General features: G+C 45.9%; 1 protein-coding gene and 1 pseudogene across 3 annotated transcripts; both read right to left on the bottom strand.

Moving 5' to 3' along the window:
- Positions 1–1,757: 1,757 nt before the first annotated feature.
- On the bottom strand, positions 1,758–9,470 carry Rdh16-ps1 (retinol dehydrogenase 16, pseudogene 1; annotated as a pseudogene).
- A 2,479-nt stretch (positions 9,471–11,949) lies between these two features.
- Positions 11,950–24,390, bottom strand: Rdh16 (retinol dehydrogenase 16). 3 transcript variants are annotated; one of them, XM_087556158.1, is made up of 4 exons: positions 20,819–24,390; positions 17,038–17,296; positions 15,313–15,376; positions 11,950–14,851 (listed from the first exon to the last, which is right to left on the bottom strand). In XM_087556158.1, exons 1-4 carry the CDS (start codon positions 21,129–21,131, stop codon positions 14,846–14,848), a joined length of 642 nt encoding a protein of 213 aa, XP_087412284.1. In that variant the 5' UTR covers positions 21,132–24,390; the 3' UTR covers positions 11,950–14,845. The 3 variants fall into 3 exon arrangements, with proteins under 3 accessions (XP_087412284.1, XP_087412283.1, NP_954678.1); XM_087556157.1 differs by having other exon boundaries at positions 15,313–15,476; positions 17,038–20,565; positions 20,819–20,945; NM_199208.3 differs by having other exon boundaries at positions 11,955–14,851; positions 15,313–15,476; positions 20,819–21,229.
- Positions 24,391–24,510: the final 120 nt, after the last annotated feature.

Below are 24,510 nucleotides of genomic sequence, written 5' to 3'. Positions count from 1 at the left end.
AGTGGCAAGACACTTTCCCAGAGTCCTTAGGCAATACGGTCTGCTACATTCAGACCGTCAGTGTCTGAAGGGTCAAGAGTCTCAGTGTGGGCATGGGAGAAAAGCAGGTTTCTCCCACTTTGGTGATTTCTATCAACTTGGCCTAGATATAGGAGAATCAACAACCCTAAGGTGCTATGAGTTCTAAGAGGATAGTGATCAAGGGGGACACAGAGTGCAATGCATTGGGGAGAATTTACTGAGGGAAGTGTAATCTTGGATAGCTATAGAGCCAGCTGGATTCCTGCAGTCTGGATGAGGAAGAAGGTTGTATACAAAGGTGATGTTATCAGCTTTTCTCACCACTGGTGTGAAGGGGTGGAGGGTGTTGGCACATAAGGCCACACTCCTCCCTGAGGAGCAATAGGCAGTTGTATGGTTGCTGAGGGAGAGGGAGGCAAGTTCCTCAACAAAGTACTTACTGATAAGTTGCCCTTGCTCAAGTAAATAACTCCCGACTTATGCTGATACAGGCAGCCCTAAGTAATGCAGTGGGAGAAAGGGACATACAGGACAGGAACTAGGCCACGGACTTGTTCAGAAACAAGAGGTTAGGTGAAGGGGGAAGGGAATAATAGGGAGGAGGATGTGTGTGTGTGTGTGTGTGTGTGTGTGTGTGTGTGTGTGTGTGTGTGTGTGTGTGTGTAAAATTCTACAAAAATAAATTTTTAAAAAGTAACCTTATCCTAATGGGAAGTTACCTTGTCCACATTAAATTGGTGTCAAAGAGTCAAATCCACCTCTGAACACGGGGACTGAAGAGGAATCAGAAGCCATGTCTGGGTGACTGTGTACAGTTGACCAGGTGCCGCCATGACAAGAACGGAGGCCTCAGACCCATGGGAACTGGCAAAGCTTTTCTCTACATGGATCAGGCTCAGAATTGGCAAAGCCTTCTTCCTCTGGCCCAAATTCAGGTGTTTGTGGATGATTGACCAGTGTGTAAATACTAGCAACTGCAGCTTCTGCCTTCTGGAGGTTTCCAGCTGAGACAGCTGCCTTCAGACAGGACTAGCCAGCCCCTCCCCTTTGCTGTTCAAGATGAAGGAGCTGAGGCTGCAGGGGAGGGAGCTGACCCTCAGTGCTCGCACAAGCCATCAGAGGCCAGCTTTTCTGTACATGTGTCTGTGTGTCTGTCCTTTCTTCACTCCCTCACCTCCATTAGTCAGGGTTTCAGACCTAAGCCGGATGAACTGTTAGAAGACCAAGCCATGAGGTACCTGTGTGACAAGGGAGATCCTGCTTCAAACTAACTTGTTAATTAACTTAAAACACAATGTAGGGTTTAGGTCAGAAGCAGCTCGTGGCAGGACTGGCTTATCTACTACATGACCCAAATTCTGTTGCCAACTCCAAGATTATGAAGCTCACAACTACCTGTAACTCCAATTCCAAGGGACCCAATGATCTGGCCTCCATGGGACTCTACACCCATGGATTAAAGATACACATGTACACAGTAAATAAAACCTACAAATCTTTTAAAAATCAGCAAAATGGACAAACCCGAGGCAGGAAAGATCATTTTCTATTTTGCCAACAATGGTAAGGATCGTTTAAGCAGAACGGTTTCCTGTGGCCCCATGTCCCCATGTTTATGCAGAAAAGCCAGGCAGCTATGCACAGCACATGTGCTGAACCTAGGATTGTCTTCCTGAAGCTCTGTTCTCACACTGTACTCCTATTGACCCAACTACACAAATGGATAAAAGCCTTCTTCAGGCTTTGGAGACGTCCAGTAGACAAGCTATGGGGAGCTAGAGGAGCTTGGCATCCCAACCAGCTGAGAACTGGGTGTGAGGGTAACAGGCAGTCAGAGCGTGCTCCATGCAGTCGGTCACCAGAGACAGGTCCTTGTTGCACCTCTGGTCCAATCTGTTTAGCCTTGTCAAATCAATGCAGAATGAGGAATGATTTAGGTGTCGTTCTCTTATCTTACACAACCATAGAGGAGAAATTCTATTCTCTATGTGGGAGAATCTATGTTTCTGAAACCCAAGCCTATCCTCTCCAAGTTCATCAGAAGGACTGCAAACCATCTTCAAAGAATTGTGCACAATCAGTCACCTGTATTTCAGCTCATGGAAAGTGTTGGTCTTATACAGTCCCTCATCTCTGACTTCTCTTACAGCCTCATGATCATGAAAGTATTAGAAGGAACAGAGCAGCATGTTTTGAAAGCCAAACACTCCTAACCACACACACAATTGCCCACCACCTCCAGGAAATGGGTCTCAATGTGTGTTCTCTGAGGCTAACAAGCATAATGTTGGAACTGCTAAAATGAGCAGGGGTTATGGGTTCAGGACTGGACCTGGCATTGGTCCTAAGCTCACTTACAGGATGCCAGGTATTTCTTGCCACAGATCTCCCTGATTTGTGAGCTGGTCTGTTTCCACAGCATCTGTATTATAATCTGGCCCTCTTGCTCATTGCAGTCATGAAGAAGCCAGGCTTTACAATAGTCACCTTTACCCCAAAATAGGAGAGCTCTCTCCTGCAAGACAGACAGATGTCAAGGACTTCAGAGGTCTTTCAGAGAAAACACTTTAACAAGAGTACAGTAGCATGACAACAGGAGCCTGTGATGAGGAAAGGTCACACCCACTGGGTCTGGGATGTGCAGGAAATGGGGAAGAATCTCGTGATTAGGGCATTGCCTCTGTGCTGTTGGATGCCACACTAAGCATTTGGTGTGTGTAGCTCACTGCTCTAGCACTGAACACTTTGTTCTATGGCATTGCATAAGACCTTTCTCCATGTAGTGCAGATGCAAAAGATCCTAGTCCCTGTCCAAGCCACCTCCACCTCACTTGTATCTCTATCTACCCCACATCTGTCTGAGGAAACTCTCAGGACAACAAACAAACACACACACACACACACACACACACACACACACACACACACACACACATTCTTCTTCCTGCAGGTATCTTCAGAGAGCAACCTCCTGCATCCAACTCCCTCACATTGGCAGCTTCCCTGTTCCCTGCCCCAAATGCCTCCCCTTGTTCCATCCCTTAGAAGGTATGATGAAACCATATATGCTGACCCAAAGAGTGGCACTATTAAAAGGTATGGCCCTATTGGAGTAGGTGTGTCACAGTGTTTGTGGACTGTAAGGTTCGGTTCTTATCTAGCTACCTGGAAGCCAGAATTCTGCTAGCAGTCTTCAGATGAGATTTAGAACTCTTAGCTCCTCCTGCACCATGCCTTTCTAGATGCTCCCACCTTGAAGATAATGGACTGAATCTCTGAAGCTGTAGGCCAGCCCCAGTTAAATGTTGTCCTTACAAGAGTTGCCTTGGTCATGGTATCTGTTCATAGCAGTAAAACCCTAAGTACAACAGAAATTGTTACCAGAAGTGGGGTATTACTATGATAGGCCTGACCATGCTTTTGCTTGGAAGAATGTGGATTTTGGGACTTTGGATTTGGAAAGCAGTGGAATGCTTTAAATGGGGTTGATGGGCTATCTTAGTATTAATGTGAAGACTTCGTTACTGAAAATAATTTGAACTGTTTGGACCTGGCCCATGATGGTTCAGTGAAGAATTTCAGAATGTAGCCTAGAGACTGTTTTTGTGGTATTTTGGGGGGAAACGTGACTGCTTTTTGCCATTTTCCAGAGAGTGTGCCTGAGGATAAGGTGAAGAGATTTAGATTAATTGCTTTGAAAAAGGAAGTCTCAAAACAACCTGGTGTAAATTCTGTTGTGTGGTTCCTAAAGTTCACTCTTATGAAGAGCATTTTAATGGAAAAAAGGAAGTTGAGAAATTAAAATACGAAGTATATGGTTCGAATATTCAAAGGACACCAGGAAGTGAAATGGAGCTGAATCCTGTGTTCAAAGATATTAAACTGAATTAAAGGAGTAATGACCTTGAGGCAAGATCCCACCCAGCTAAGTTAGCTGCAGGCAACTTAGTACAAACAATCACATTCCACTTCTGTCTTAGGGTTTTACTGCTGTGAACAGACACCATGACCAATGCAAGTTTTATAGAGGACAACATTTAATTGGGGCTGGTGTACAGGTTCAGAGGTTCAGTCCGTTATCATCAAAGCTGAAGCATGGCAATATTCAGGCAGGCCTGGTGCAGGAGGAGCAGAGAGTTCTATAGTTTAGCACTAGCTTTCTAACTCCTTCACTGCTTAAGCTTTGTTGTCCTGGATCTTGCTCTATAGATTGATCTTGAATTTAGAAATCTGTATGCTTGTCTCCTGGGATTAAATGTGTGTACCACCACACCTGTATTTAAGTTTTCTTCACCTAGAACTTGCTCTGTTTTAGGCTGACCTCCAACAAGTTCACACCTTCTAATAGCACCACTCCCTGGGCCTAGCATATGCAAACCATCACAGAAGTGGGAACTTTTTTGCAAGATCCCACCCAGCTAAGCTTACTGTTTATGGTTTTGCCATTGAACAAGGAAGGGTTATATCATATTACGTGTTATCATACCCTGGTTATGCTTTATCTTGGATTTTAATCTGGAGTGAACTACAATTCAGAAATGAAAGACACAGGCTTTTGATCTGGATATTGCAGAACAGTTGTCAATGAAAAACTTAGGCCTAGTCAAAGTAGTACATGCCTTTAGTCCCAGAAGACTGAGTCAAGCAGATCTCTGAGTTCAAGGCCACCCTGGAACTGAGTAAGTTCTAGGTGAAGAAAAGCTTAAATCCAGGTGAATCTGTACAAACCTTTAATCCCAGCATCCAGGACAGCCAAGGTTAGTCAATGAAGGAGTTGGAAAACAGAAAGCTGATAAGAGAATAAGAGGACCATGTTTCAGGCCCAGCAAGCAGCAGAACTCAGCAGCTTTGGCCATCTGGCTCTGGGCTTAGAGTCAAGAATAGAAGAAACTACGGTCAGCTTAAGCCAAGAAATTAATGGTGATTAAGAAGAGACCAGCATCACTGAAGTGAAATCTTCTGGGAAGTATTTTCTGATAGCACAAAGAAAGTATGTTCTATAGATAGCCAAGGCTTTACCTCCCTCAGTAGCTGGATTTAATAATGTGTAAGAATCACCCAGGTGGTTGGTACTGGTTTTGAAGGCATGAAGAGTCCATGAAGAGCAGCTGAGGCTTGGCACTGTGAGAGATCAAGGAAGACCATTGGTAAAGATAAAGTCTCAATTGCAGTTGATGGCCCAGGACTGAAGGGGTCGTGCAATGAATTCCAGGTTTGGCATCATGAAGAGAGCCTACCAGAGGCTATTGGTGAAGCCTAGTTACAACAGAAGATCCCAGTGTAGTAGAAATGTCAGTATCATAGGAAGAATACCACCAACAGCAGCAGCAGTGGAATAGAGTCAACCAACATAAGCCTAGAGTTCTACAGAGGGCAGAGCTGCAGATGTGAACCAGGCCCCTCAGAGGATCCCAGAAGCTCATACATGGGTAAGAAACGTTGGAACAGGAAGCTATGATACTGAAGCTATGCCTTGAAGACTCCCAGATGTTCAAAACACCAGAATCATGGAATGTCTCATGAACAAAAGCTCCGAAGAGTGAGTGGAACCAGCCCATGAGAAAGAGGTTTGTTGCAGTAAAAACAATGAAGAAGGAGTTGGAGATCTAAAGATGGCTTTGATATCAAACATGGAGATGCAGATATTGGATTTTACCCAGCTGTTTTCCTGTGTAGCTTTGAGGATTAGAATTAAGGGACAGCATGAATCTCAGAAGACACTGTGAACTTTGGGTTTTTAACAGTATTGAGACTGTTATAGACTATGGGGACTTTTTCAGTTGCATTGAATGTATTTTGCATCATGCTATGTTTAGGTATGGTCTGCATAGACTCATGTGAATGCACAAGTCTATGGAGGCCATGGAGTTGAATATGCTGCTTTGATATAATTGACCCAGAGTGTCACAGTATCAGAATAGGTGTGGCCTGGATAAAGTGGCTGTGGCCTTGTTGGAGGAACAGTGTCACTGTGGGCATAGGACTTAAGATCCTCATCCTAGCTTCCTGGAAGCCAGTCTTCTTTTGCTTACCTTTAGAACAAGATGTAGAACCCCTGCTCAGACTATGTAATGCCTGCCTGGGTACTGTCATGTGCCCACATTGATAATGGACTGGATGTCTGAACCTGAAAGCCAGCTCCAATTAAATGCTGTCTAAGAGTTGCCTTGGTCATGGTGTCTATTCATAGCAGTCAAACCCTAACTAAGACGATAGCTGAAGACTATAGTGTCTAATGTAATCCAACTAAGAGAACGCAGCTAATGTCCAACTAAAAGATTCACTGCTACAGATTAACATTCAAGGTGCGAGCAGATACTCTGTACACTCCCAGAGGACAAAGGCAGTCATTACTGTTACCCAACCACAAGCCCTGTGGTCTACCACACTGACCTGCCCTTAAGATATACGGTGCAATATAGGCACCAATGTCATGGGGTAACTAAACACTGTTCATTGGATTTAAAGTCTGCTCTCTGAGATGGAACCCATAATGACACTACTAACGTGGCCATGAACCTGAGAATAGAAATGTCATATGGGATGATCAGAAAAATGAACATTATTATTCTGAGAAGAGAACACATAGTAACAAGACCCTTGATGCATATTACTAACAACATCAAATACATCAGGAAATCTGTGTCTTGCCATAGACAAGAACTGACACAGAGACACACAAGTGCCCAATGATCAGAGAGTGAAAGACTCTGGCACACTCAGTCCTAAAAGAGATGTCTTCATCACGGCCCTCCCCTAGAGGCTCAGAGACCTATGAGGATGAGGAGGCAGAAACATTAAGAGCCACACATGATGGATGACTCCAAGGAGACTTCCAGACACACAGGACTACGGCTCATATGAACTCACAGACACTGTGACAGGCTTAAGGAGACAGTGACCAGCACTGACGAGGAAGATGACACATGGTCTAACCTCTAAGCAAGGAGCTATTTGTAATTGATACCTGCTGTCTAAGGAAAGAACAGGCTTCTGTACTGTAGGGTCAATGGTGCCTTATAGACTTTTTATTGTGCACTGTGTGAAGATTCAAATGCCGATGTCTGTGTTCACTATATGTGGTTACAATCCTTACTCAGATTATATCCCAGTGCAATCTTGTGTAAACACCACCTTTCCAATTGTTCCCTGAAGTTTCAATAAAGAAACCTTAACAACCAATGACTGAGCAGGGAGAGCACATTGCTGGACTTCTCCCAGCCAGGGAAGGGAGCTGGGGAAGAAGAAATGAGGATTAGCGTCCTACAGAGAGTCTAGGAGACACCACAAGAAAACACCTGGACAGAGAAATCCTAAAACCACAATCATCTCACCAACTTAGGCTGGGAATTGGCAGATTAGTTTAGAGGATGAAATAGAGTAATATTGCTCAGTAATTCTGCCCTTAAAGAATGTTAAATAATTAACATAGTCCAGTCTGAGTTATTTGAGAACTAGCTAGGTAAGAAGCAAACTGTCACACACTTAAAGGCACTCACATAGCCTCATACCCAAGATGGGTTGTATCTCCACAAAATAAACTCCATAAATTTGGGGAAGAAAGGTAAGCCTGCATTAAACAAGCCTTGCATTGTTTTATGTTGGCTTTTTTGTTTATTTGTTTTTACGTGATCGGGTTTTTTTTTTATTTACCTTAGTTACTTTTCTTGGGGTGTTATATTTTGTTGTTTCTCAGACAGAGAGTGAGATAGACAGAAAAAAATTATGAACTTGGGTGACTGGGACAAGGGGAGGATCTGGGAGGAGTTGGGGAAAGGGAAAACATAATCTATATATTTGCATGATAATATGTCATAAAAATGTGCAAAACAGGGGTTGGGGATTTAGCTCAGTGGTAGAGCGCTTGCCTAGCAAGTGCAAGGCCCTGGGTTCGGTCCCCAGCTCCGAAAAAAAGAAAAAAGAAAAAAAAAGAGAAAAAATGTGCAAAACAGATATGTTAATTCTAGGAACCAAAATGCACACGCTTGCAGACTGAGATTTGACTAGAAGTTTGACAAGACATTTCTTATGACAATGAGTATTAAAAGCAAGGTGAGCAAGTGGCCCTTGTTGGTGATGCCAACGGAAAGGAGCTGAGGAACTGGTTCATCAGATGGTGACCAGCTCCAGATCAAGACCCTGTCTCAAAAGCATAAGCCAGAAGAGCACAAAGGAACAATACCCAATGCCAAGGCATGCTAACATTGGTGGGGCTTGGTTGAGGGTCAAGTTAGTTTTAATTCATTGAATATTATTGTTATAATAAATGTGCTTTAAGTGGTAATATTGCTCAACTTTTTAAAGTGGAAAAAATACATATACATTAAGCACACAGGTCATAGTGTTACTAGCTTGTATCCAATGTATACTGAATGGTACGTTAATTTGAGCTTGGCATGTCTAGAGTTTAGAAGTAAACTGGTTTTGTTTTATATTTATATATGTTTATTTTTAAATAATAAAACAAATATTGGAGAGGGAGAGAAAGGGAGAAAGAAACAGATAGGCTGTGTGTGTGTGTGTGTGTGTGTGTGTGAGAGAGAGAGAGAGAGAGAGAGAGAGAGAGAGAGAGAGAGAGAGAGAGAGAGAGCAAGGGAAGGAGGGAGAGCACTTACTAGGTTTTACCATCCTAAGGCATTCCTTGACATTGGGTTAGGCAGGGCAATGGTTGTGACTGTCCCTGTAAAGGTGCACAGGTCATACATAAGAACATGTTCCAGGACTGAGAAAGCAGATGCAATCGGGCACATGACCTTCATACAGAGGGTAGACCCCAGGACCCCAGGGCTCTCCTTCCTCCTCACTGTCTCTAACCTAGGACTCAGCAGCCAAGAACCCATAGGAAGACAAAGAGGACAGGGAAGAGTTGCTCATGAAATCTTTCCAAGGTAGCAACTGTCCAAAAATACAGAGCTTAGAGGATTCAGTGTAGAAGTAAGAGGTCAAAATGATGTGCTGGAAAGGGCCACAGTCCGCAGTTATTCCAACTCCAGCGTGAACCACATAAGGAATGCTGTCAGGAATACTCAGAATTCCTGAGAGAGAGAGAGAGAGAGAGAGAGAGAATCAATAATATAGACAGGAATCTCAATGGTACCTCTGTTCCCAACTCGCTCCTTCACCCACTGAGTGGCTGCCACAATACTCTCTGTCTTGGTGACATCAGGGATCACTGTCTCCAGCCTGTCCGATGTCTTGCTCCTCAGCTGCTCGGCTCCCTTCTCAGTCAGACATGCAGCCAGCACCCTCATGCCTCTCCTGTCCAGCTGTCTGGCCAGCAGGTTCCCAAAGCCTGAGTCACAGCCCGTGATGAAGACATACTTGTCTTGGAGATGGCTCACCACCTTCCTCTCCCTGAACAAGCGCAGGAGGTTCCACAGGCCCACCAGTGCCAGCAGGTACAGCCACATGGTTTGTAGAAGACAAGGAGAGAGAGAGAGAGAGAGAGAGAGAGAGAGAGAGAGAGAGAGAGAGAGAGAGAGAGAGAGATTCTCTGTAAAAATGAGACGGGCATCTGCTCACACAGGAAGGAAAAGGTGTCAGGACTCCAGCTGTCTGGCATGCATTCCTGTGCTATCCTAATAATCATTAATACCTCACTTCTCTGATCTTTGATCAGCTTTTGATCAGGAGATATTTAATGCCCTTTGGATGTCTCGATCTCACTGCAAAGAAAAACATAACTGACTGTTCAGTAAAATGAATCTATTATCTTATAATCTTTGCTCTATGGACTCATGTGAGAGTACATGTTTGCTTTATTATGAAGGCCCGTGGTCCAGTCCGAGGCTCACATGGTGTCTCTGCATCTTGCACTCTGGAGCCACAAACCAGGACATTGTGAACATAATGAGAAATTATTGGTGACCTGCACTTGAACTAACGACAACATAAAGGAGGGAACATGGAAAGCTGGTGCCCTCCTAATACAACAGCTCCAGGGAAGGTAGGAAGGCCAGCCACAAACATGGAAGGCTGCCCTCAAAGGAACACAGTGTGTTGGGACTGGGGGCCCAGACACACCATGATATGCAGAGCTGATGTGCGGAGAGAAATGACTTTACCCTCTCAAGTGGTCCTTCTGCTGGCTGCTGGATTCCAGCAGACATGAGCATAGATTTACCAGGTTGGGATCTCCATATCTGCCCCCCATCTCACCTGAGCCAGGATTTCTTGCTTCATTTTCCAGCAAGAAATGCTTTGAACCTCTAGAGTAGTGTGTAGAGCTTTTCATCTGGTTCCTGCCTCTGGGGAATGCCTGACTGAATCTCTGATTCCAGCTCAAGAGAAACCTTGTGCCTTCCTTCATGAATGATGCCACATTTCTCTTGCCTGGCACTTCCACTACTTTCTGTCCTAACCACTAAGGAATCAGACTGCCCTTTGGCTCTCTGGAACCCTGTTTCTATTAGGAAGTGACACGATACAGGATAGATTACAGCTCTGCCTTAAGGCCTGGGCCTTGGTTATCAGTGTGGAGTGACCTGTGAGTCTGGAGCTGGGCCACTCTCCCTCCATGCAGGTAGCTACCCCTGGCTCCACTCTGCATTTTGGCTGCTCTTTCTCTTCAGCTGTGCCTGATCCTCTAGGGTGTACTGCTGCTCTTCCTTGTCCTCCTGCTGCCACTCCTGTCCCTCATCCACCTCCTGAGAAGCTAGAATATTCTTCATGTGGCTGTTACCATTCAACAGGGCCGCTGAATCCGAGCTCTGAATCGCATCTGGCAAAATGTAGGGTTGGCTTTTCTTGAGCAAAGTATGTGCAGAAATTGCTGCTCTTGGATCTTGTATCCCTTCAACAGTGAGTTCTCTACAGCCATTGTTCTATGGTCACTTCCCAATCCTCTCTCCTACAGTTGTTTCTATATAACCCTGTCTGTATGGGGCACTCTTGTTGGATCAAGGTCTTCTGGAACACAGCAGGATCTTTATCTGGCCCTGGACTGTCTAGATAAAGTCAGATAGAATAGAAAAATAGAAGGGACTCTGTTGTAGGAGCCACAGGGCTTAAGAGAGAGCCACAGAGACACTTCCCCGATTCATGGAGGTTCCCTCACTCCATCCATCCCTCCTGAGATTCATGCACATGACAAATGACAGTGCCCAACTTCTCCTCTTCCCTGTCCTGGGAAGGGTGGGCCAGTCCCATTGCATGGTTAACTCTGTGAGTGTCCAACACTGCAGCTCTGTTGAGGTAGATGGGAACTGAGCCATCTACTGGGGTCAGGAGTTCAAATCTGACCAGTGGGAAGTACTCTATCCCAAAAGGCAGAGAAGCTCACTCAGCCCACACCTCTTCTTCATGGAAAAGCAGAGAGGTGCAGCCTAGAGTCAGTGCTACAAAGGTCAGAAACAGGCCCACTGTCGAGCCTGCTTCTAGACTTGCCCACCTGCAGACTCTACTCAGTCTTAACTGGGAACCAGAAATGAGAGATTATTGGGTGCTAATGGCTGATGGTGTAGGGTTGGAGTCACGTGATCAGGGTGTGTACAGCCCAGTCCTCATGCATGGATGAGTGACTGCTTTTGGCAGCCAGAGTCCTTCTGTGTCCCTCTGAGTTGACTTTGGCTTCTCACATTGAAGAACCTGGGTGGATACGAGAGGTGTGGGCTGTTGTCTTTATGCAGGTGAAGGCTGGCAGGAGATCAGGCTAGCCCTGTGATTGGGCAGTGAGAAAGTGATGTGGGCATAGAGTTTAGACAAAGAATAGGAAAACTGACTCTGGAGGAGGAGGAGGGCAACCCAGATCTGTGTGGCCTTAAAGGGACACAGGTAGCTATGAAGATTTGATGAGGGATGGATATTTATAGGACAATTTGTCTTTTCTACTTGGGCAGTTTACATCGATATCTACTGGATCAGAGTTTATTGTGGATGTTTTGTGCAGTGTGAATTTACTGATATAAATCTGATTGACAAATTACAAACTTCTTGAGTTTTCATTTTATTGCTTTCCTGGGAGCTGTGACTATCACCATAGGGGTGGATGCAGGAATTGTGAACAGAGTTCGCAGCAAAGAGTCACAAGAGGGCGGCTGCTGAGGCTAGAGAGCAGCCCACTGAAATGTGGGGCCAGCCTTGGAGGCGAGCTCGCTGCACAGCCCACAGAGTAGCAAGCAACAGCATGGGATGGAAACTGGGAACTTAGCGAGTCCAACTGACACCCTTTGCTGATTAAGATGAAAAGTACCTTCCAGATACCATGTGGCCCGCCAGAGCCAGGAAGAGTGTGGGTGGGTGCTGTTAGCTTTGAATATTTACTCCACAGGGGCCTCCACCAAGGATGTAGCCTGCAGCCTTGGACCACTTTACAGGGCACTTCCTGCTCTGTACACACTGTTCAGGCTCATCATGGATGCTTTTGAGCCTCTACCAAGTCAGGTCTGTACATCTGGCCTGGATGCTGCCCCTTCCCCTGGGATGCTCCAGAGAGGACTGAGATGTGTCCACGCTCCTGACCAGCATCCTCAGGGGCTACAACATGCAGAGATGCTGTGGGAATACTTCAGTGTAACTTGTGTAATGATGAGGATGACAGTAGGGCGAGAGATTATAAGATCATGGAAAACCTGCTATGTAGTGAGACATCTTGAAATAAAATAAAACCTAAATACCCATTTGCAGAAACACATCATCCATCAAGAGCAGTTCCTGCTTGATGGATGATCTCTCTTCTGGAGAAATGGAATTCAATTCCTGACACCCACATTGTATGGCTGAAAGGTTCTTGTACCTGGTGGCCCCCATTCCTCATCTCACCTCTGAGGGTGCTCACATACAGGCTGCATACGAGAGGCCACATACGCACAGAGGTCCTGAAACAAACCTTTCAAAATAACATAGGTAAAATGAATGACGGAGCACATGATAGAGTAGAGGAAAATCTATATTCATTAAACTAAAAATTATTGTCTATTCAAGTTACTCCTGTGGCTACTCGGTGCACATATTTTACTGAGAGAAGAATAGTCAGGCTTCTATGGAAGTCTGTCCCAGGGGTGAGTCTGTCCTGAGCCCAGGGTTCTCTGTCTCTTCCACAGAGGCTTTCACTAATCAGCCTACCCTTGAGATTCATTGACCTAGCAGCACACACATCCAGGGGTCAGAGGCCAGGGCAAGTTCCAGACCCTTGCTCTTTTGCAGAAATGTTGTCCACAAAAGGAAAGACCAAAGTTGAAAAAGACACTCTCTACATGCTGATGGAGGAGTGTGGCAGTGAGAGAGGGAGGGGACATGAGAGTGGCAATTGACAAGGACAGTCGGACAGTCAGTCAGAAGGGCTCAGTTGACATGGTCACTTCCTGAGTAGGATATGAAGGAAGCGTGTATTAGTGGGTCTGCAGGGAAGGTATTGTCACTTAGTGAGGGCAGGAAATGGGTGGTCACTTAGTAAATCTACAGGGAATTGAAGAGAATTTACTGGATCTGCAAGGAGGGATGGTAACTTCCTGATTCTGCAGGATAGGTATGGTCAATTAATGAGTCTGCAGAAAGGGATGATCACTTAGTGTGTCTGCAGGAAGGGATGCTTACCTCTGAGTGTGCAGAAAGGAATGGTCACTTAGTGAGGTTCAGCAAGCAAAATTCACTTAGTGAGTCTGAGGGAAGGGTTGGTCGCCTAGGGGGTCTCTACAGAGGGATGGTCATTTCATGGGTCTGCAGGAAGGGATGGTCACTTAGTGAGTCTGTAAGAAAGGGATGATCACTTTGGTGAGTCTGCAGGAAAGATGTGGCCACTTAGTGAGTTCACAGGGAGGGAGTGGTGGAGCTGAAGCCAACAGGTAAGTTCTGTTCATGGACTTGCATGCATGCTCTTATGCCTTAGGGGTTGTTGTTAAGTTTTGAATGGACAGCAGTTATTCCCACCTCAGTGGCTAGAAGGGCTGAGACGGGCAAGGAAATTCCTGCTGGCCTATGCACACCCTTCTCAGGACATTCCCCTTACCCCTGCAATCTAAACCTCACCAACCAGCAATGCCATTGTTTAAATCACAGGGAACAAGAGGTCACCTCATGCTATGCTCTAAAAAGGAAAAGACTCCAAAAAAGAAAAGAAGAGCCATGACTTCAAAGTAAATTTAAAAAAAATTAATGTCTCTATCCTCTACTATATTCTCACCACAAGTAACCGACTCTCCCACCCAGGGCTGTCGACCTGGCCTTCAAGCATGAGTGTTAGAATTATTAGTGATTCTTCTCAAACCTGACACCAGGGTCACAGGTGACTTCAGAGCAGGGACACTTCTATGCTGCATAGGGTACAAACTAGCCAGGGCATGTGCACTTCCTGCACAGGGGGACTCAGGGCAGTGTTTGGTACAAGCTGGTCTCAAACTCCTCATTTGTGTGGATCGCCATGGTAGGTCATGGTGCTCAGAGCCTAGGCAACTGCCAGCACTTTTGTATTTGAACTTCTTCGCAGAATTCTTTGGCTATTTCTTGGGTCATCATCAGCCTTGAGTAGTAGCACAGGAAAATTAGCAAAATGAAGAGTGTGGACTAAACCCCAGAGGAATGACCTCCCTCCCTCCTCAGCACTCCGACCTCCTCCTCAGGATCCCCTCCCTAACACTGTACCAACATCTCCTCAGTTATGTACATAGGTAAAGACTTCAGAGAGCTTTCTCAGGCTTTGGAGAAGTCCAGTAGAAAAGGGCATCCACAAGAAAGGTGGGCAGATAGCTCATGGGGAGGTAGAAGAACTTGGCATCCCAACCAGCTGAGTACCGGGTGCGAGGGTGACAGGAAGTCAGGGCGTGCTCCATGCAGTCAGTCACCAGAGACAGATCTTTGTTGCACCTCTGGTCCAATCCATTTAGCATTTTCAGATCTATTCAGAATGAGGAATGTTTCAGGTGTCACACAGCTCCCACCACTCTTGTCTCAAACTAGCATAGAGGAGAATTTCTATTCTCTATGTGGGAGAATCCATGCCTCAGAAACCCAAGCCGATTCTGTCCCAGTTCCTCCTAAGGACTGTAAACAGTTTCCAAGGAAGAATTATGCACAGTCACCTACATCTCATCTCACGAAAGTGCTGGTCTTATACCTCCTCCCATCCCTGACTTCACTTACAGACCTATGGTCATAAGAGGATCACAAGGATAGAGCAGCATGTTCTGAAAGCCAATAATACCTTTCCTGACCCCATATACAAATTGACCACCACCTCCAGGAAATGGGTCTCAATGTGTGTTCTCTGAGGCTAAAACACTATGACATTGGAACTGCTAAGTGAGCAGAGGTTAAGGGTTCAGGGCTGGACTTGACTTTGGTCCTAAGCTCACTTACAAGATGCCAGGTAGTTCTCGCCATAGACTTCCCTGACTTCTGAGCTGGTCTGGTCCCACAGCATCTGGAAGTTTGATGATAATGTGACACCATTGGTCACATCAGTCCTGAAGAAGCCAGGCTCTACAATAGCCACCTTGACCCCAAAATAGGAGAGCTCTCTCCTGCAAGACAGACAGAATTCAGAGGTCTTTCAGTGAAAACACTTTAACAAGAATACAGTAGCATGACAACAGGAGCCTGTGATGAGGAAAGGCCACACCCACTGGATCTGGGATGTGCAGGAAATGGGGAAGACTCTCGTGATTAGGGCATCGCCTCTGTGCTGTTGGATGCCACACTAAGCGTTTGGTGTGTGTAGCTCACTGCTCTAGCACTGAACATTTTGTTCTATGGCCCCACCTAAGGCCTTTCTCCATGTAGTGCAGAGGCAAAAGACTCTAGTCCCTGTCCAAGCCACCTCACCTCACTTGTATCTCCATCTACCCCATATCTGTCCGAGGAAACTCTCAGGACAACAAACACACACACACACACACACACACACACACACACACACACACACACACACACACTTAATCTTCTTCCTGCAGTTGGCTCCATATTGCAACCTCCTGCATCCAACTCCCTCACACTGAGAACCTCCCACTTCCCTGGCCCAAATCCTTTCCCTGGTTCCAACTCTTGAAAAGGTTTGTATATGCTGGCCCAGAGAGTGGCATTATTAGAAGGTGTGGCCCTACTGGAGTAGGTGTGTCACTGTGAGTATGGAGTGGGAAACCCTCATCCTAGCTGCCTGGCAGCCAATACTCTGCTAGCAGCCTTCAGATGAAGATGAGAACTCCCATGTTTTCTGTACCATGTCTGTCTGGACACTGCCATGCTCCCACCTCGAAGATAATGGACTGAATCTCTGAACCTGTGAGCCAGCCCCAATTGAATGTTGTCAGTATAAGAGTTGCCTTGGTCATGGTGACTGTTCACAGCAATATAACCTTAACAAAGAGAAAACTGTTGCATTCCCAACAGCACAAAATAAATGGCATCGTGTGCTCTCCAAGTTTCCATAAGTCTCATTCCCACCTAGTGACCACCCTCCTTCCATATCTGTCCTGTCATTATCCAAGGAGAATCCACCTATACATCCAGTTTCCAGGTTCGAGGATCTCCTCCTAACTCCGATGCAGTCTAATTCTGTTGCGGAATCCTTTGGAAATCCTGACGACTGCTGACTTCCCATGACATTCCGACAGGTAGGTCACAGTTCTTCACGGTCTCCTCTCTCACGCTCTCATTTCCCATAGTCTTTGAGTCATGATAGAATCACATAAGTTATGCCAGAATGTATTTATTATGGATCCTACAGGGGCCTGATAGCTATCTATGAAATTGAAAGAGATATTCACCCCAATTCACAAACATCCTTAGCATATAAGAGTCATGGGTCTGGATTCTTCACCCAAAAGAATCACAGTTCCAGTCCTAGCCCAGTAAAGTCCACCAGTGCCTGCCCGACTCTGTAACAGGAAATAACGAACTCAACTTATGTCTCAGTCACGCCCTCTTCTAAAGACTTGGATATGTGCTGCTCAGTGAGTGATTCAGTGAGGGGAAGGGGACAGAGATCAAAGCCTGAGTTTCATCGCCCTGATGGGGACTTAAAGAATGTGATTAAATAAAAACCCTTCCAAAGACCCCCTCACAGACCCCTTCCCTATCCAGTACCTGAGGGAGTCTGAGAAGGCCTCTACACCATACTTGGAGATGCAGTAACCACCACCACAAAAAGACAGTCGGCCTGCGATGCTGGCAACGTTGACCACACGGCCCCTCGCCTTCCTCACTAAGGGCACCGTGCTCAGAGTCACCTCGATCATGCCCAACAGGTTCACATCCAGCACACTTGCAATGTTCTGTTTGTTCATCCACTCATTGGGACCCAGGTGGCCGGAGATGCCAGCATTGTTGACCAGGCCCCAGAGTCCTGGGGACAATGGAAAGAGAGAGTCACACAACACAGTTTTAATTATGGATGAAATGCACATTTGACAAGGTAAGACCACTGTGACACATGTTCACTGGAGAGTAGGATTCCATGCTAAGAGCTTGGTATCAACAGGACTGGGAACTCAGGCCAGAGCCTGCTGGCTCACAGCATGGAAACCTCCATGCTTTCAGTCTTCTCAGCTCAGCTCTGTACCTGGGAATCAGCCAGCAGTCCCTTCCTACTTACTATGTTTAAGAACAGATGGTGGAAACATGGTGAACTTTTGTTAATCTGGAAACCATGAAGGTGTGATTGTGTTTTACATGTTTATGCCACCCTTGCAGGAAATTGTACTCTTTTGCTTCATATGATTGTTTGAAGGGAAATGGAAGTCATGGGCTTTCAACTAGGGCCTAGAATTCTACAGAGAACAAACCTTGAGATGCAGCCCAAGCCCTTCACAGGAACCAAGATGATCATGTGCTGATCAAACACATTGGAATAAAATGCTATAATGTTGAAGTTGCCTTGGGGACCCCAAGACGTTCGAGATGCCAGAGGCATAGGATATCTGCTGAGGAACGCTCCTAACATCGAGTGTAACCAGCCCTGAGAAAGAAGTCTGTTGCAGTCACCAACATGAAGGATTGGAGATCTGACGGTGGCTTTGATATCAGAGGTGGAGAGCAGAGTTTGCAGGTGCCCAACTGTTTTCCTGTACAGCTTGGAGGACTACACTTAAGAGACAGCCTGAATCTCACAAGAGACTTTTAACAGTATGGAGACCGTTATAGACTATGGGGACTGTCGAAGTTGGATTAAAAGTATTTTACATTATGTTATGTTTAGATATGGGCACGATAGACTCATGTGTTTGAACAAGCCTATGGAGGCCAGGGAGTTAATATGCTGCTTTGAATATGTTTTACCCGTAAGTGGCAGGACTGGGAAGTACGGCCTTGCTGCCCTAGGTGTGAACTTTTAGGAGAAAGTGTGTCACTGTGTATATAGGGTTTAAGACCCTTATGCTAGCTCCCTAGAAGTCAGTCTTCTTTTGTTTTCCATTTCAACAGCATGTGGAACTCTCACGTCCTCCTACATCATGCCTGCCTGGATGCAGCTGGCACCTTGACAAAGGAATGAACGTCTGAACCTGTAAACCAGTCCTGAGTGAATGTTGTTCTTCTAAGAGGTGTCTGTTCACATCAGTCAAATCCTAACTAAGACAATACTTGAAGGGCATACTGTCTGAAATCATCAAACTGAGAGAAGGCAGCCAGTGCCCAACTAAAACCTTCACTGTTACTGATTAGCCTTCAGGAGCGAGCAGATACTTTGTACACTCCCAGAGGGAAAAGCAGTCATTACTATTACCCAACCACAAGCCCTGCGATCTACCACAGTGACCTGCCTTTAAGATATACGGTGCAGGGGCTGGAGAAATGGCTCAGCGGTTAAGAGCACTGACTGCTCATCCAGAGGTCCTGAGTTCAAATCCCAGCAACCACATGGTGGCTCACAACCATCTGTAATGAGATCTGATGCCCTCTTCTGGTGTGTCTGAAGACAGCGACAGTGTCATCATATAAAATAAATAAATAAATCTTTAAAAAAAAAAAGATATACGGTGCAATATAGGCACCAATGTCGTGGGGTAACTAAACACTGTTCATTGGATTTAAAGTCTGCTCTCTGAGATGGAGCCCATAATGACACTACTAACGTGTTCCATGAACCTGAGAATAGAAATGTCATATGGGATGATCATTGCTGGACTTCTCCCACCCAGGGAAGGGAGCTGGGGAAGAGGAAATGTGGATTAGCGTCCTACAGAGAGTCTAGGAGACACCACAAGAAAACACCTGGACAGAGAAATCCTAAAACCACAATCATCTCCCTGAATTGGCAGATTAGTTTAGAGGATTGAAATAGAGTAATATTGCTCAGTAATTCTTCCCTTTAAGCATGTTAAATAAATAACTAAGTTCTGTCTCAGTTATTTGAGAACTAGCTGGGTAAGAAGCAAACTGTCATTTACTTATTAAAAGGGCACACACAGAACCTTACACCCAAGATTTGTTATATCTCCACAAAATAAACTCTGAGAAATTTGGGGAGTAAAGAGAGCTGCAATTTTTTTCACCTTGTTTTGTGGTGGCTTCCTTGTTTGCTGTTGTTGGTTTGTTTCTTTCCTTCCCTTTTTTATTTGTTTGTTTATGTGAGCAGTTTTTCCTTGGGGGGTTTTATTTTTTCAGACAAAGAGAGACAGAACGAATATGAACTTGGGTGACTGGGACAGAGGAATTGGGGAAAAAAGAAAACATGATCTAAATGTTTGCATGAGAAAATGTCATGAAAATATGCAGAATGGATATTTTAATTCTAGGATCATGAAATACACATGCGTGAAGACCGAGGCTTGACTAGAAGGTCACAATACAGTTCTTGTGAATATGAGTATCAAAAACACGCTGAGCATGTTGGCCCGGGCCAGCGATGGCAACAGGAAGGAGCTGAGGAACTAGTTCATCAGATGGTGATCAGCTCCAGATCAAGACCCTGCCTCAAAAGCACAGGCCAAAAGAACACAAAGAGACCAAACAAAACCCTATGCCAAAGCATGCTAACATTGGTGGGGCTTGGTTGAGGGTCAAGTTAATTTTAATTCATTGAATACTATTGCTGTAATAAAAGTACTTTAAGTGGTAAAATTGCTTACCTTTTCAAAGTGGAAAAAAGGCACATTAAACACACAGGACAAGGGATTACTAGTTTTATTCACTGTATACTAAATGGTATGTTAATTGAAGTTTGACAGTCTAGAGTTTAGAAGGATAACTGGTTTTATTTTATATTTACATACATTTATTTTTAAATAATAAAACAAATGCAAGAGAGGGAGAGACAGGGAGAAAGGGATGGCTGTGTGTGTGTGTGTGTGTGTGTGTGTGTGTGTGTGTGTGTGAGAGAGAGAGAGAGAGAGAGAGAGAGAGAGAGAGAGAGAGAGAGAGGGAGGGAGAGAGAGAGAGAAATGCCTAGCTTTTACTGTCCTAAGACATTCCTTGACATTGGGCTTTGAAGGGCAATGGTGGTGACTGTCCCTGTAAAGGTGCACAGGTCATACATAAGAACATGTTCCAGGACTGAGAAAGCAGATGCAATCAGGCACATGACCTTCACACAGAGGGTAGACTCCAGGACCCCAGGGCTCTCCTTCCTCCTCACTGTCTCTAACCTAGGACTCAGCAGCCAACAGCCCAGTCTTTCTGCATAGGAAGACAAAGAGGACAGGGAAGAGTTGCTCATGACATCTTCCCGAGGCACCAGCAGACCAGGAATGCAGAGCTTGGAGAATCCAGTGTAGAAATAAGAGGACAAAATGACATGCTGGAGACGGGCACAGTCTGCAGTTACTCCAACTCCACCCAGACACCCATCAGGATCTTTTCAGGACTACACAGCCCTTCCCTACACACACACACAGAAAACCAACAACACAGACAGGAATCTCAATGGTACCTGTGTTCCCAACTCGCTCCTTCACCCACTGAGTGGCTGCCACAATACTCTCTGTCTTGGTGACATCAAGGATCACTGTCTCCAGCCTGTCCGATGTCTTGCTCCTCAGCTGCTCGGCTCCCTTCTCAGTCAGACATGCAGCCAGCACCCTCATGCCTCTCCTGTCCAGCTGTCTGGCCAGCAGGTTCCCAAAGCCTGAGTCACAGCCCGTGATGAAGACATATTTGTCTTGGAGATGGCTTACCACCTTCCTCTCCCTGAACAAGCGCAGGAGGTTCCACAGGCCCACCAGTGCCAGCAGGTACAGCCACATGGTTTGTAGAAGACAAGCAGAGGGACAGACTCTGAGTCAAAATGAGACGGGCATCGGCTCCCACAGGATGGTGTAAGCTTCAGGGACTCCAGCCTTCTGATGTGCATTCCTGTGCAATCCTAATAATTATTAATACCTCACTTCCCTGGTCTTTGACCTGTATTTGAATTGCAGAAATAAAATGCCCTATGTCCTCCTTATGTTATTGCCAAAGAAAATGTCACTGACTGTTCAGTAAAATGAATCTATTATCTTATAATCTTTGCTCTATGGACTCATGTGAGAGTACATGTTTGCTTTATTATGAAGGCCCGTGTTCCAGTCCGAGGCTCACATGGTGTCTCTACATCTTGCACTCTGGAGCCACAAACCAGGACATTGTGAACATAATGAGAAACTATTGGTGACCTGCACTTGAACTAACGACAACATAAAGGAGGGAACATGGAAAGCTGGTGCCCTCCTAATACAACAGCTCCAGGGAAGGTAGGAAGGCCAGCCACAAACATGGAAGGCTGCCCTCAAAGGGGGCCCAGACACACCATAACATGCAGAGCTGATGTGCGGAGAGAAATGACTTTACCCTCTCAAGTGGTCCTTCTGCTGGCTGCTGGATTCCAGCAGACATGAGCATAGATTTACCAGGTTGGGATCTCCATATCTGCCCCCCATCTCACCTGAGCCAGGATTTCTTGCTTCATTTTCCAGCAAGAAATGCTTTGAACCTCTAGAGTAGTGTGTAGAGCTTTTCATCTGGTTCCTGCCTCTGGGGAATGCCTGACTGAATCTCTGATTCCAGCTCAAGAGAAACCTTGTGCCTTCCTTCATGAATGATGCCACATTTCTCTTGCCTGGCACTTCCACTACTTTCTGTCCTAACCACTAAGGAATCAGACTGCCCTTTGGCTCTCTGGAACCCTGTTTCTATTAGGAAGTGACACGATACAGGATAGATTACAGCTCTGCCTTAAGGCCTGGGCCTTGGTTATCAGTGTGGAGTGACCTGTGAGTCTGGAGCTGGGCCACTCTCCCTCCATGCAGGTAGCTACCCCTGGCTCCACTCTGCATTTTGGCTGCTCTTTCTCTTCAGCTGTGCCTGATCCTCTAGGGTGTACTGCTGCTCTTCCTTGTCCTCCTGCTGCCACTCCTGTCCCTCATCCACCTCCTGAGAAGCTAGAATATTCTTCATGTGGCTGTTACCATTCAACAGGGCCGCTGAATCCGAGCTCTGAATCGCATCTGGCAAAATGTAGGGTTGGCTTTTCTTGAGCAAAGTATGTGCAGAAATTGCTGCTCTTGGATCTTGTATCCCTTCAACAGTGAGTTCTCTACAGCCATTGTTCTATGGTCACTTCCCAATCCTCTCTCCTACAGTTGTTTCTATATAACCCTGTCTGTATGGGGCACTCTTGTTGGATCAAGGTCTTTTGGAACACAGCAGGATCTTTATCTGGCCCTGGACTGTCTAGATAAAGTCAGATAGAATAGAAAAATAGAAGGGACTCTGTTGTAGGAGCCACAGGGCTTAAGAGAAAGCCACAGAGACACTTCCCCGATTCATGGAGGTTCCCTCACTCCATCCATCCCTCCTGAGATTCATGCACATGACAAATGACAGTGCCCAACTTCTCCTCTTCCCTGTCCTGGGAAGGGTGGGCCAGTCCCATTGCATGGTTAACTCTGTGAGTGTCCAACACTGCAGCTCTGTTGAGGTAGATGGGAACTGAGCCATCTACTGGGGTCAGGAGTTCAAATCTGACCAGTGGGAAGTACTCTATCCCAAAAGGCAGAGAAGCTCACTCAGCCCACACCTCTTCTTCATGGAAAAGCAGAGAGGTGCAGCCTAGAGTCAGTGCTGCAAAGGTCAGAAACAGGCCCACTGTCGAGCCTGCTTCTAGACTTGCCCACCTGCAGACTCTACTCAGTCTTAACTGGGAACCAGAAATGAGAGATTATTGGGTGCTAATGGCTGACGGTGTAGGGTTGGAGTCACGTGATCAGGGTGTGTACAGCCCAGTCCTCATGCATGGATGAGTGATTGCTTTTGGCAGCCAGAGTCCTTCTGTGTCCCTCTGAGTTGACTTTGGCTTCTCACATTGAAGAACCTGGGTGGATACAAGAGGTGTGGGCTGTTGTCTTTATGCAGGTGAAGGCTGGCAGGAGATCAGGCTAGCCCTGTGATTGGGCAGTGAGAAAGTGATGTGGGCATAGAGTTTTAGACAAAGGAGAGTAGGAAAACTGACTCTGGAGGAGGAGGAGGGCAACCCAGATCTGTGTGGCCTTAAAGGGACACAGGTAGCTATGAAGATTTGATGAGGGATGGATATTTATAGGACAATTTGTCTTTTCTACTTGGGCAGTTTACATCGATATCTACTGGATCAGAGTTTATTGTGGATGTTTTGTGCAGTGTGAATTTACTGATATAAATCAGATTGACAAATTACAAGCTTCTTGAGTTTTCATTTTATTGCTTTCCTGGGAGCTGTGACTATCACCATAGGGGTGGATGCAGGAATTGTTCGCAGCAAAGAGTCACAAGAGGGCGGCTGCTGAGGCTAGAGAGCAGCCCACGGAAATGTGGGGCCAGCCTTGGAGGCGAGCTCGCTGCACAGCCCACAGAGTAGCAAGCAACAGCATGGGATGGAAACTGGGAACTTAGCGAGTCCAACTGACACCCTTTGCTGATTAAGATGAAAAGTACCTTCCAGATACCATGTGGCCCGCCAGAGCCAGGAAGAGTGTGGGTGGGTGCTGTTAGCTTTGAATATTTACTCCACAGGGGCCTCCACCAAGGATGTAGCCTGCAGCCTTGGACCACTTTACAGGGCACTTCCTGCTCTGTACACACTGTTCAGGCTCATCATGGATGCTTTTGAGCCTCTACCAAGTCAGGTCTGTACATCTGGCCTGGATGCTGCCCCTTCCCCTGGGATGCTCCAGAGAGGACTGAGATGTGTCCACGCTCCTGACCAGCATCCTCAGGGGCTACAACATGCAGAGATGCTGTGGGAATACTTCAGTGTAACTTGTGTAATGATGAGGATGACAGTAGGGCGAGAGATTATAAGATCATGGAAAACCTGCTATGTAGTGAGACATCTTGAAATAAAATAAAACCTAAATACCCATTTGCAGAAACACATCATCCATCAAGAGCAGTTCCTGCTTGATGGATGATCTCTCTTCTGGAGAAATGGAATTCAATTCCTGACACCCACATTGTATGGCTGAAAGGTTCTTGTACCTGGTGGCCCCCATTCCTCATCTCACCTCTGAGGGTGCTCACATACAGGCTGCATACGAGAGGCCACATACGCACAGAGGTCCTGAAACAAACCTTTCAAAATAACATAGGTAAAATGAATGACGGAGCACA

This window comes from Rattus norvegicus, chromosome 7 (assembly GCF_021556685.1).
Source record: "Rattus norvegicus strain SHRSP/BbbUtx chromosome 7, alternate assembly SHRSP_T2T, whole genome shotgun sequence".
NCBI lineage: Eukaryota > Metazoa > Chordata > Mammalia > Rodentia > Muridae > Rattus > Rattus norvegicus.
Note: the sequence above shows the minus strand (reverse complement) of the source record. Positions and strands in the feature narration are given on the sequence as shown.